Source organism: Lipotes vexillifer, unplaced genomic scaffold (genome assembly GCF_000442215.2).
Source record: "Lipotes vexillifer unplaced genomic scaffold, Lipotes_vexillifer_v1.1 scaffold387, whole genome shotgun sequence".
Classification (NCBI taxonomy): Eukaryota; Metazoa; Chordata; class Mammalia; order Artiodactyla; family Lipotidae; genus Lipotes; species Lipotes vexillifer.
In genome coordinates this window covers 4,704,544-4,717,234 of record NW_006795399.1, presented here as the reverse complement: position 1 = coordinate 4,717,234, position 12,691 = coordinate 4,704,544, and the positions used below count along the sequence as shown (strand labels likewise).

The 12,691-nt window shown below is 54.1% G+C and overlaps 1 protein-coding gene across 1 annotated transcript in view; it reads right to left on the bottom strand.

The window, feature by feature from the left end:
- Positions 1-10,748: 10,748 nt before the first annotated feature.
- The window catches only part of GPR84 (G protein-coupled receptor 84), a 2,461-nt gene continuing 518 nt past the window's right edge, over positions 10,749-12,691 (bottom strand). Inside the window, exon 2 of the mRNA XM_007467784.1 lies at positions 10,749-12,163. Within this exon, the coding sequence (XP_007467846.1) occupies positions 10,965-12,155 (1,191 nt within the window). The 5' untranslated portion in view covers positions 12,156-12,163 and the 3' untranslated portion in view covers positions 10,749-10,964. The remainder of the gene's footprint in view (positions 12,164-12,691) is intronic.

Genomic DNA, 12,691 nt, shown 5'->3' with positions numbered 1-12,691 from the left:
CTGCCTTTGTGTGATGTTTCCATTCCTCTTCCTCTCTTCTTGGCAGCTGCTCCTATTCCTCTAAACAGCCCCCCGCCACGCCCGCTCCCCCTCTTATAATATTCCTTCCCTCCCACCTCAGAATCCCCAGCATTCTGCCCCCCGCCCCCCATCCCTAATTTAGGGGGCTCTTTGCCTCCTTGGCATCTCCCCAGCCACTCGCCTGGAAATCGGCGCCAGGGGTGGGGTAGGGATGGTATTTTCTCAGTGGGAGTCCCAGGGAACTGAGTGCTACCCCACCACCCCCGAAGTCAGCCGCCTGCGCCCGCCTCAGCCATTAGTAACCTGGAGACGCGCACCTGCGTGGGGGCCGCCTTCAGCCCCGGCGCCCTCCCTGCACCTCCTTCCCCCGTTCCGAAATGGTGCTGAGCGGGTTATTTATCGGAGCCCGTGGTGCTCCAGAAGGTCAGGACAGTGGTGTAAATAACCTCTCCTCGCCATTTCCCCGTCCTTCCAGAGCCTGCTCCCCTCCCCCTCCTCCACCTTTCTTCGCACAGATGAATGTGGCTGGGCTGGCGCGGAGCCTGGCCCTGCATCTTAATGGGGCGGTGAGCTCACAAGATGGATTTAGCTGGGGGTTTTTTGGTTGCCGCGGCGACAGGAGAATGCTTTGGTTTTCTTTACCCCTTCCCCTGCAGGATTTGAAGCAGAGGGGGAGCGTGGGGAGCCCTTCTCTGCACTGCAATCTGAAGGGTCTCTGTCACCTCTAGTGCTCTTGAGGTAGGCCTGTTAATTCTGGGGTTAGGCAAGAGAGACTGCATTAGATAGGAAAGGATGAGGGAAGAAAGGCAACCAGAGGGGGAAGCCTCTCCAGCATCAAGGCATGAGACCTACAGTTGTCCAGTCTTGCCTCCTCTTTGATAACCTAGCAATTCAGTTCAGCAACTGTGGGGCAACTGGGCCCAGGGTCACCCTCAGCAGATAGAAAAAGAAAAATGCTTGGGTATAGCACCCTGCAGTGCTGCATTGAGAGTTACGGTACAGGGGGCTGGATGAGAGCTAGGGATTTTTGTCTTTGCCCCCATGAGGTGGGGGAAAAGCAGTAACTAAGATCGCTGTCCTAACCTTCCTACTCATCACCCAGCATTGGCCCTGCTGGGGGGTGGGCCGTGTCAGTTTGAGGGGTGAGGGCTGCTGATCAGTGACGGGTGTGGAGAATGGTGTTCTATCCAGTTCTCAGACTTGGAATTCTCTGAGCTTGTTTCCCCAGCCTGGCCTGGTTTGAACTTTTCCTGCCTTCTCCGTTTCCCACTAGGAATGGAACTCTAGTTCCCCGGCCTACCCAGTCCTCTGGCCAACAATTTCCTTTCAGAACTGTGAGCAAAGCCATTCCCAGCCCTGACTGAAGCAGAGACTGGGCAGTAGGGTCGGACTGTCTCCCTCCTTTGGTCTCTTTCTGTCTGATTCTGGGCCTCTGTCTCTGTTTGTGAGCCTTTTCCTCTTCCCCAGGGGATCCTGGGAACCCCTCCTCCCCCATCCCCCTCCCTCCCCTTTGGCTGGGAAAGTGACTACAGCCTGAATAGTGCCAGACACCTGCCTGCCAGATGTGGTGATTTCCCATTCTTCTCTCCCTCCTCCCCAAACGTCTATCCTCTCCCCACCCCACTGAGCAGAGGGAGCCCCCTCAACAGAGTGATTTAGTGCTGCAGCCCCTCTTCCTCAGTACCCCTCTCCAGTTCCTCTCCCTCCCCCTGGTGCCCATGCCCCCCCTTTTTTCCTGGTACAGCCTCCTCCTACTCCCCACACCCCCACCCCGGGGTGCTGGCTTGTGTAAGCCCCAGCTCCTGGACTGGAGAATGAATGGGTGGGGCAGAGGTGATTGGCCTCTGTTTCACCCATGGGAGAGTACATCAGCAGGGCTGAGGACAGTGGCAGCCAGAGCTGATGTCATTCCCACTGGTGGGGCAGGGAGCGGGTAGGCGAGGAGGAGGTGAGTGGAGAGGGAACTGGCTCTCCAGGACTATCTGCAGAGGAGAAAGAGGTCTGTGAGACCTTCCCAGGTAGGTGAGAGAGCTCGAATTGTTTGGCTGCCTGGTGGACATCGCATCTGTGTTCCTCTGGCTGGGTCTCCAGATCTTATCTCTGGATCTGTGTCTCAGTATGACTCAGTAGATGCCCCTCAGCTCCTACCCTTCAGACTGACCCAAAACACACAGTTAAAGGGAACCCTTAGTCCTTACCCGTCTCTCTTTAGCGTTTGCCCTTCTGTGTCTTCTATCAATCTCTCTTCCCTCCCACTTCACCCTCCTCAATTTGTCGAACTTGTCTCGCAGTCACCTGGCCTCCCCTACCTCCATCCATCCCATGTCATAACACAGTATGATCCCAGACCTCCCATCAAAGCAGAGACTCTGATTCAGAGTCACTCATTTCTCCTTGCCATCCCTCTTTGCAATCTGACTGTCCCCCCGGGCCAGACAGAGGGCTCTGGGGTGGCAGTGGGCTAGAGGATGGCTGCGCTGAAGAGCAGCAGAGGCTGGACAGGCCGATGGAGAGTCCAAGGAAGTAGGAGAGGTGGGAGGAGCGGGACAGGAAGATGGGAAGAGAAAAAGTGACTGAGAGACAAGGAGGGCAGGGGCTGAGGGTTAGCAGAAAGCCAGCATAGCGAACTGGAAGAGTGAGTGAAACCCACACAAAGAGCAAGGCTGGGAGCAGAGAGAAAGAATGGAGGTAGAGACAGGAAAGTCAAAGCCAGAGAAGGGCAGTTGGAGAGGGGCCGGGCAAGGGGCAGACTGGCCCTCCTGGGCCCCCTCACACTGCTGGGCCAGAAATCTTGCGTGTACGCGCATGTGTGTGTGTCAGTCTGTCCGTCTATGCGCGTGCATGCAGGGCACAGGTGTGGAGGGGTGTCTGGTGGGGATAGAGATGATCCCCACAATATTCTCATTCTCCCATTTCTTTCAGCAGCCTCCTTCCTTGAGGCACCCCATACCAACCCCCCCACCCCAGTATTCCTGATGCTCCAGGGGCCATCCCCAAGGTATTTCCAGGATTCCAAGGAATCCTGGCTTTTTCACTTGGAATGCAGGCCTGCTGGAATGTGCAGTCAGGACCTGCAGCATCAAGAGGCCCCATCCCCTCACTGCCCACCCCCGTGCCTGCTCGCCAGCTGCTCTTGTCCGTCTTCTCCTCCCACTCTCCTTGTATCTCTCCCTCCTCCACACTGACCCCTCCCCCAGCCTCCGACCCCCGGCCGCCTGGGGCCTGGGTTGGAGGGAAGACAAAGACAGGATTTATCACCAGGATTGAGAAGCATCCCCAGACTAGGGCTGAGGGCAATGGCTGACCTCCCTGGATGGGAGGGAGTGCTTGGCCAGATGCTGGGAGGCAGGAAGCCTGGGTTCCAATGGCTCCTGCTCACAACCCTCACCGCCCCCCCGCCCCTTCCCACTATAACCTTGCTCTCTCCTTTGTCCCTGAAGATTGAGGAAACAGAGACGATGGCCTCGACGTGGCTTTAGGCCTCTGAAGGAAAACCTGGGCGGAGGGAAGAGATGAGATCAGTGTTTTAGGGTCGTTCTCTTATGGATACTGGGGAGGATTTGGAAACCAGGTAGAATCAGGTGCCAGTTATTTCCAGGACTAGAAAGGAGTTCAGGTTTAGCCCTGCAACAGGCGAAACGAGATGAACTTCCCCTAATCTAGAAGGACTTCTCCAGAAAAGGCCCTGATTGCCAGTAAAGAGGGAGATAAAGGTGATTACGGGTCCTGAAAGATGGAAGATACCGTCTCACCTGGAAGCAGAGAAAGAAATGGAATTCCCCAAGGGTTACTAGCTCCAGCCCCCGTGAGAAGGCCTTCCTCGGGCTTCTCTGGTGGCGCAGTGGTTAAGAATCCGCCTGCCAACGCGGGAGACCCGGGTTCGAGCCCTGGTCCAGGAAGATCCCACATGCCGCGAAGCAACTAAGCCCGTACGCCACAACTAGTGAGCCTGCGCTCTAGAGCCCACAAGCCACAACTACGGAGCCCAAGTGCCACAAGTACTGAAGCCTGCGGGCCTATAGCCCGTGCTCCGCAACAAGAGAAGCCACGACAATGAGAAGCCTGCGCACAGCAACGAAAAGTAGCCCCCGCTCATCACAACTAGAGAAAGCCTTCGCACAGCAACGAAGACCTAACAGAGCCATAAATAAATACATTTATTTATTATTTTTTTTAAAAAAGGGCTTCCCTGGTGGCGCAGTGGTTGGGAGTCCGCCTGCCGATGCAGGGGACACGGGTTCGTGCCCCGGTCCGGGAAGATGCCACATGCCGCCGAGCGGCTGGGCCCGTGAGGCATGGCCGCTGAGCATGCGCGTCCGGAGCCTGTGATCCACAACGGGAGAGGCCACAACAGTGAGAGGCCCGTGTACCGCAAAAAAACAAAAAACAAAACAAAACAAAACTTCAGATTAGATTTTTTTAAAAAAGTAGGTCTTCCTCCCTGAGACCTCCAACTGCCTCCTGAGAAGATGAGGAGCAGCTGGACCCTGCCTTTACAGTAAATAGATTATTGGCCCGAAATTGTCTCTACTCAGCAGGCAGGGTGTGTGCTCAAGGAGAGGGAACGGTATGATCCAGGAGTTTCCGAGAAACCAGACCATATATCTTTCAGTGGACAGCTCCTGCAGCTTCCCGAGCCACCCCTGGAGGCCCACTAGCCCCTCCAGAATCTCAGTGTGTCAGGGGCCTCCGCAAACCGAACTCTGAAGCTGCACCCCTTCCAGCTCCTGGCACCCAACATCCTGCTTGCCGCCTTCACCCTACTGTCCCAGGAGAAGGCTGCTCAAGTTATCTCCAAGCGAAAAGAGGATGGAGGGAATAGAAACCGAGGCAAGTGGGAGCTTCCCGTCTATCAGCCTCTCACCACAATCCCACCAACCCATTCCCACCCAGGGGCTGATGAGGGAGACCTTCTCGTGGTTTCTTTTTAGGCTCTTCTGCAAGCTGAAACCATTCCCTCAATTCTTGATGGAAAGCCAAAAATTGGAAATTTCAGTGGGAAGCATTCACGGGCTGGGAGGAGAGACTGGGAGAGGACAAAAGAACTGGGGGTGGGGTGGGGATTTGCACAGGGTAAGGAAAAAAACAGGAAAAGGGAGAAGTGAGCATCTCGTTCTTCCTCGCTCCCTCTTCCCCCAATTGAGAAGGCAGATTTACAGCACTGGTTTGGGGAGGGGGGTGAGCATGAGGAAGACAGATCTGCAGTTCTGCCCTCTGCGTGTCTGGGTACTTAGCTTTAACTCCCCCATTAGCATCAATCCCCATCTTGCTGCCCATCCGTCTTCTGACATCAGCTCCTTCCCCTCTCTGTAGCCCAGGCTCTCTGACCCTAAGTGGCTCTTAAAGGGCCAGTCTAGACCTTCTCTCCCTCCCTTCTCCCACTCCAGGCAGCACAGTCCGGTGTGCGTGCTGTGGCCATCCTTGCTGAGGCCACGGTGGATGGGAGGCACAGTGTGCGTGTGGACGGAGAGGGCAGCTCTTCCCCACCTCCCTCTGTTCTCTTTAGGTCCCCCTATATCATGGACCCCCTCTGTTCACTACCTCCCCAAGCCAGAGCAAGCCCTCTGGTTGGGCTGGGAGTCACAGGCACGGCTCCTGGAGCTGAGGGCTGGAGAAGTCATGTGGACCCACAGGACAGATCCTCTCTCCCTCCCTCATTTCCTGGAGGCCCAGGGGTATCGTGAACTACTGGCTGTTTTTAATTCCCAGCCAGCAGTGGGGGTGGACAGGTTGGGGGCTTAGACTCCTAGGAGATGCCCTGAGCCCTGCATTCCCAGCCTCCTTTCCCAGGGACCCAGGCTGTGGTCTGTGGGGCAGTGGAGGATTTCAAATCTTCCTCTCCCAGTGAGTAAGGTGACAAGCCAGAGAAACCTGCCTCTGAATTTCCTGGCTCCTCTCCCTTATCCCTCAGCAACTGGGTTTAGGGCGGCAGAGGGGAAACTGGCTTCTCCCCATTTCTCTCCGTCTTCTGCAGAAATGCTGTAACTGCACTCGAGGAGGGGTGATAAGAATGCCAGGATGATTGGAAAGTTCCTCCCCCATCTGCCTTCAATCCTTTCTGCTGCAAAGCTCTGCAGTCCTCTGAGAGGCTCTCCAGGATAGTCACAGGCCCTTTCTGATATCTGAAAGCCATTCCCCACCTCACTCAGTGCTCCTTTCTCTGGCTCAGAATGAGAGGGAACTGGTGGGTGGGGGCCTTGGGAAAGCGTCCGTGCTAAAAATAGGAGCCCAGCGCTGCAGCCCCTCCGTGGCCCCTTATTTATATCACCTTCCAAACCTCACTCTCAAAGAAGCATAAATATTCCTAATTCCTGAAGGCCAGCCCTGAACTCATAAATTTAACTGGGGAGGTGGGCAAGCGGGAGGAGTGAGGTGTGGGAAGGGGAGCCTACTGCAGCCTTGAGGATGTAGAATATCTCCTGGGGGTGGTGTCTGACTTGTCCCCCGGGCAGACGCCTATGGGTCTTCACTGAGAGGAGGAGTTGTGGCTCTCAATCGTTCCTCTAGGGATTAGCCTTTTCTCACGCCCCCAAATAAAAACCAAACTTAGGTCTGTCTTCTGCATTAGTTTCCATCCTTCCCCCTCTCTCTTTTCTTGCTATTACCTTCTAGTTCTTTCCTGCGCCCCTCTCCCCTCTCCGCTGCGCTTTTCTCTACGTGTTTGCTCCTCCAAGTCTCCCCCTTTTCAGAACCGTTGTCTGAAGAGGAAATTTCCGTCTCATTCGGTCTGGATAGTGAGGTTTGAAAAGAAAAGTCTCTCTCCGTGCCCGGAGCTCCCCGCTTCTGCCCATTTGCCCCCCTCATACACGCCCTTTCTTTTCAGTCTCTCCCGTCTTCTCCTCAGAGCCCCCCACCCTTTCTCTCCCTCAGTCTTCCTTTTCTCCTCAGCCTTCTTATTCCTCGGTCACCCCCTTCGCCCCCTCAGTTTCCCCTTCGCTCTTCAGCTCAGGATTCTCTCTCCCTCTCCAATCTCCTCTTCTCTCCCTACTCTACCCCATCCTACCCCTCAGATTCCTCAGCTCCTGTTTACCCCTTCAGACCTCCTAGTCTGCTTCAGTTCCTACCACCACCACGCCCCATTTTCCCCTCCCAATGGATGAAAGAGGAGGAGAGGGGCTGAGGAACAGGTAGAGGGAGTGCGGTTCCTTGAGGGAAGGGAGAGGAAGGGGAGAAAAAGCAGGGGAGAGGAAGACGGAAGCGGTGCAGAGGGGAGGGGCAACCTCATTCCCCAGCGGCGCCCCCCCTCTCCTCCGCCACCGAGCCATAAATCAGGGCCAAGGCATTTTGGCCAATGACAGAGTGACTCGTAAATCGGCCTGTCAAGCTCAGCCAATGAGAGGCGGCGTTAAATCAAGTCCTGTCAGCGCTTGGCCAATGAAAGGCCCTGGGCTGACCATAAATCTGCCTGTAAGAGACAGCGAAAGAGAGAGAGTGTGCGGACGAGCGACAGCGGCCGCGGTGGGGGACTGGGGAGGGGACGCGGGGAGAGCGGGCGGGGGGCAGGCGGGAGGGAACAAGCTCGGGAGAAAAAAGGCGATAACGGAGGTACAAACGATGAAGACGCCTACAGGAGAGACGGACAGATGGAGAGAGACAAAGAGAAGCCTCGAGAGATAGCGTCAGAAAGTCTGCGATAGAGCCCGAGACTGACAGAGATAAAGAGAAAAGAGAGACAGACACTGACACCCTCAGGAGGGCCCCCGTGACCCACTTCCCCAAGACAAATGCATACACTTCCCCGAGACACGCGTGAGCTCCGCACCACGAGGGACACGCGCGCAGTGCACACCCGGAAGAGAGAAAAAGCCTGAGAGATCATCTTCGTCTTCTTTAACCTCACTCAGAGCCTATCCAGATTAGGGGTGGGGTATGGGTGTGTGGGCTGTGGAGGGTGAGAGAGGAGGGCGTATCTTTCTCGCTATGATCTGTCCTCTCTGGTCTCAGACTCCAGGGTTTCCTTCCGTGTTCCCTGAGTCATTTTTTCCCAGCGACTGATGATTGGGAAGTCCCCCCTGAGGTCTAACCTCAATCCCTATTGCTGCTCCTTTCTACTTGCCAAAGCTTTTGAATCGCCTTCAAGGAATATGAAAAGTGAAGCCTTTTACAACCCTTCAGAGAACTCTCAACTTTCAGAATCTTAGGTCTGAGCAGGAAGGATTTTTAGGGATCATCTGGTCACTTGATTCTAGTTATAAAAAGGCTGCTGTGGGCTTCCCTGGTGGCGCAGTGGTTGAGAGTCCGCCTGCCGCGTGTTTTTGTTTTTAAGGAAATACGTGATTAAACAGGACGTTTTCTGGGTGTAATGACCTTGCAGCAGCTCTCTTTGACTTGGAATTCTTTGTGTGTAACATCACCATCACCGCAGTGACTGATGGCAAGGATGGGGGCTGGGTTAGCCAGCACCATATAAATGTTCCAGGAAGTAACTCACTGAGCTGCCACGAAGCTCCCAGGGGAGGGGGAGGTAACAGAGGTTGGTGCTGGGGATGGCAGTGGAGCAGGGGGTGTGGCACAGAACAAGTTATATTCAACCTTTTAGGGTGACCATTGTTTTTGATGCTGTAACATTTATGTGTATGAGTACACGTAGCTTCTAGTAACGAGGCAGGCATCTTTGGTACGTAAGACTAATGCTGCCAGGGGAATTCCAGTGGTTAGGACTCCATGCTTTCACTGCCAAGGGCCAGGTTCAATCCCTAGTTGGGGAACTAAGATCCCACAAGTCTTGTGGCCAAAAAAACAACAAAAAAAAAAAAAAAAAAAAAAAAAAAAGGCTGCTGTCCTATAGCGGTTAGACATGTGGGCTGGTACTAAAGTCAGACTTTCGGCCCTCAAATCATGATCATATCACTTACTAGCTCTTGGACTTCAGACAAATTGTTTACCCTATTTGTGCTTCATTTTTTTCATTTGTAAGCAAGAGATTATAATAGATAACTTTTGGTAAATTTTGTAAGGATTACACAGAATAATATATTTATAAGATTTAGGACAGCACAAGGCACATGATAAGGGTGTACCCCACCCCCATCTTTGTACAGATTATAAAACCTGAGGTCCAGAATGATCCAGGGTCCTGCTCAGGTTCACAGAACTAATTATCAGAGAGCCTTGATTGGAGCCCGGGTCCCTACACTCCCAGGCTGATGTTCTTTATCGGTTCTGCTGTTCACCCCACCTGTCTGGACCCCTGCCTTAGTCACCTGAATTTGACTCAGTATAGGCTGCTGTGATTTTTGCGGGAGGAGGACACTCCGAAGCACACGTTCCTCATTAGGAGGCAGGATTCCTGGGCCCTGGAAGTGGGTTGAATGTGAGGGTATCAATCTGTCCACCCTGACTATGGTTCTTTCTGCCCTTGTCTTAATCTCTCTGGACTTTGTTCGCTCAAACCATGGACCTGGGGGCAGGGAAGGGACGGCACGCAGCCACAGCAGTGTCACCGTCAACATGACTCTCACATTCTATCCCCAGTGCCCACCCTGCTCCCCCCAGCCCAACCAGGTAGACAATAAATATCTCATGAAAAATAAGTGTCTAATTCTTCACTTTTCTTCCTAAGCTTTGGGGGAAAGGGAGGGGTGCGGATTCCTGGGTCTCCACCCCTGCTGGCCAGGAGGGTGGTGATATCTCTGGACTCCCAGTCTTGCTGACACCTTCTGTCCTCAACAGGGAAGCCAGAAAGGAAACACAGAGAACCAGCGTCACCTGGTGGCCACAGGTGCTTTAAATTCATGCATGTGCATTCGCGAGCACATGGGTGACAGGATGTCAATTACACTGGAGGAAGGGAATGATATGCTCTCCCCTCAGCTTGGCTCCTGAGCCTTCTTTTTTTTTTTTAATTAATTAACTTATTACTTATTTTTGGCTGCATTGGGTCTTCGTTGCTGCACGCAGCTTTCTCTAGTTGCAGTGAGCAGGGGCTATTCTTTGTTGCGGTGAACGGGCTTCTTATTGCAGTGGCTTCTCTTGTTGTGGAGCACGAGCTCTAGGCATACGAGCTTCAGTAGTTGTGGCACACGGGCTCAGTAGTTGTGGCTCGCGGGCTCTAGAGCGCAGGCTCAGTAGTTGTGGCGCACAGGCTTAGTTGCTCCGCAGCATGTGGGATCTTCCCGGACCAGGGCTCGAACCCATGTCCCCTGCACTGAAGGTGGATTCTTAACCACTGCACCACCAGGGAAGCCCCCTGGGCCCTCTTAACTAGAGCCTCTGTTCAGCTTTCGTAATCCAGGATGACAAGAGCAAGTCTGGGGGAAGGGAGGGGCCAGGACCCAGGTGAATTAGCTCCAACAAGCGTGACCTTGCTAGGGCAGCTAGAACACCCTGCTGCCATTGCCTCAGCTAAGCTCAGCTCCATTTCCACAGAGCGAGGAGTTCTTCCCCGTGACCATTCTCTTTGGATAGGGCAAGGACCAGGAGGCTGGACTCACTGGAGGGGCTATCAAAGCTGGATTTCAAAACTTTTGTGAGCTGAAAAAACCTGTTTGCAGTAGCTAGAGGTGGGGGCCATTTCTGGGAAGTTAAGCAAAAGGCAGGCTAATCCTCTTAAACCAACTCACATGTTTTATACCTGGAAACCCTTCAGCTGAAGGCTGTGTCCCAGGTCTTCTGCTTCCTGCCCCTCCCTGCTCTGACCTAGGTCCCCCCAAACCCTCAACTATTAAGTTCCAGCTTCAAACCAACCCTGGCCTATCTCCTTCTTCCCCAAAGATCACACCTGAATGTGAAAAGGACAGATTTTGTTTATTAATAATTAATAATGCACCTTGAGCAGCCTAGGGCTGAAATGTTGAGCGAGGGATGGAGAGGCCTGGTTTGGGACTTGGGGAGAGGTTGTCTGTTGAAATTCCCAAAGGTCTTTCATCTACTCTCATCATACCAGCTGACCACCTTAGTTCTGGAGGAGACATTTCCAGATTCTGGTGACTGGGGACATAGTTCTAATGGAACCTACGAAAACTCTGGGGCCCTCGTTTTAGGAGGGAGCCATAGGCTTGGCGGAATTGGCGGTTCATGGCTGCATAGAGCACAGGGTTGATACAACCATTGAGCCAGGTGAGGTTGGCAGCAAGCATGTGGACAACCCGGGGAGCCCGGACCTTGGCATCCAGGATGTTGAGCAGCAGGAAAGGGATGTAGCTCATGGAGAAGCAGAGGAACACAGCAAAACACATCCGAGTCACCTTCCCAAACTCTGATGGAGAGTCCTGAGCTCTCTGGTCTCTTTTAGTTGTCCTGGCTTTGGCAGGCTCTCCTGGAGGGCTTTTCTCTGCCACTTGCTTAGCTGCCTTGCTGTTGCTCTGGTCCCCCACTGCTGATGAGTCCCCTTCCAGGGTCTGGGTGGTGGCAGCACTGACTGGCTCAGATGAAATCCCCTCGCTGTGCCCTCCTGATGCCAGCCCACCGTCCAGCTCCTGGAAACGACCAGGCATGGCCTCATCTGTCCCAGCCACGTGGTTGGAGTGGACGCTCGCCTGGCGCAGCTTGTACTGATCCAGCGCCTGTGCTGCTCGCTTCACCTGGCGGTGGATGAGGCAATAGAAGACGCCGACACTGCTGAGCCCAACCACAAAGTAGATGCCCATGAGGATGGTGGTATAGGGCCGGCCTCGAATGCGATCAAAGCTGCACGTGCAGACTACGGGCACCAAGACATAGATTGGCCAGAGGGGAGCAAAGCTGACCACACCCACCACCCAGGTGCTCACCAGGGCTAGCACGATGCCCTTGGCACTGAAAATACGGGGAAAGAGCTTCGGGTGGGCAATGAGGAGGTAGCGTCCCAGGGCGATGAGGCAGAGGGTGAGGATGGAGACAGAGTTGGACGCAAAAAGGAGGAGCCCAAAGACCCTGCAGAAGGTGGCACCAGTGCGCCAGTGCAGGTGGAGGTAGGTGTCCACAGAGAAGGGCTGGAGAAGGGTGCAGTAGAGCAGATCGGCAACTGTGAGGTTGGCGATGAGCAGGTTGAAGCGGGTACGGAGCCTGGGCTGGACGGCCAAGGCCAGCAGGGTGAGCACGTTGCCCACAGTGCCTGTCACGGCCACCACGACGCCCCAGCTAACTGCCACATAACGATAGCCCAGCACCGACTCATGGTAGCAGGAGAAGTTGGCATCAGAGGTGTTCCACATGATGGAGGCTGAAAGGGGTGGGGTGGGGGGAAGAGGAAGAGGGAGTCAGAACCTGACCTTGAACTTAGATCTTTCTCTTTTTTGAAAGAAAATTTATTTATTTATTTATTTGGCTGCTCTGGGTCTTAGTTGCAGCACACAGGAAACTTTGTTGTGGCATGCGGGATCTTTAGTTGCAGCATGCGAAATCTTAGTCTCAGCCTGTGGGATCTAGTTCCCTGACCAGGGATCGAACCCGGGCCCGCTGCATTGGGAGCGTGGAGTCTTAGCCACTGGACCACCAGGGAAGTCCCTAGATCTCTTGAATAACTCTGGGCTCCTGAACACCTGAACCACTCCAGGATCTCACCAGCCTCCTGAGCCATTCCCAGGCCTCTTCATCCCAAGATCCCCAACCCCTTCCTTTCCCATTTTCAAAGATTTTCCCAAAGTTTTATCTAACTTTAATTTCTGTCCACTCCGAACTCCCAGCCTTTTCAATATCCATCCAGATACTCTCAGTAACCCCAGCACCCTCCGACCTTTCTAACTCTTTC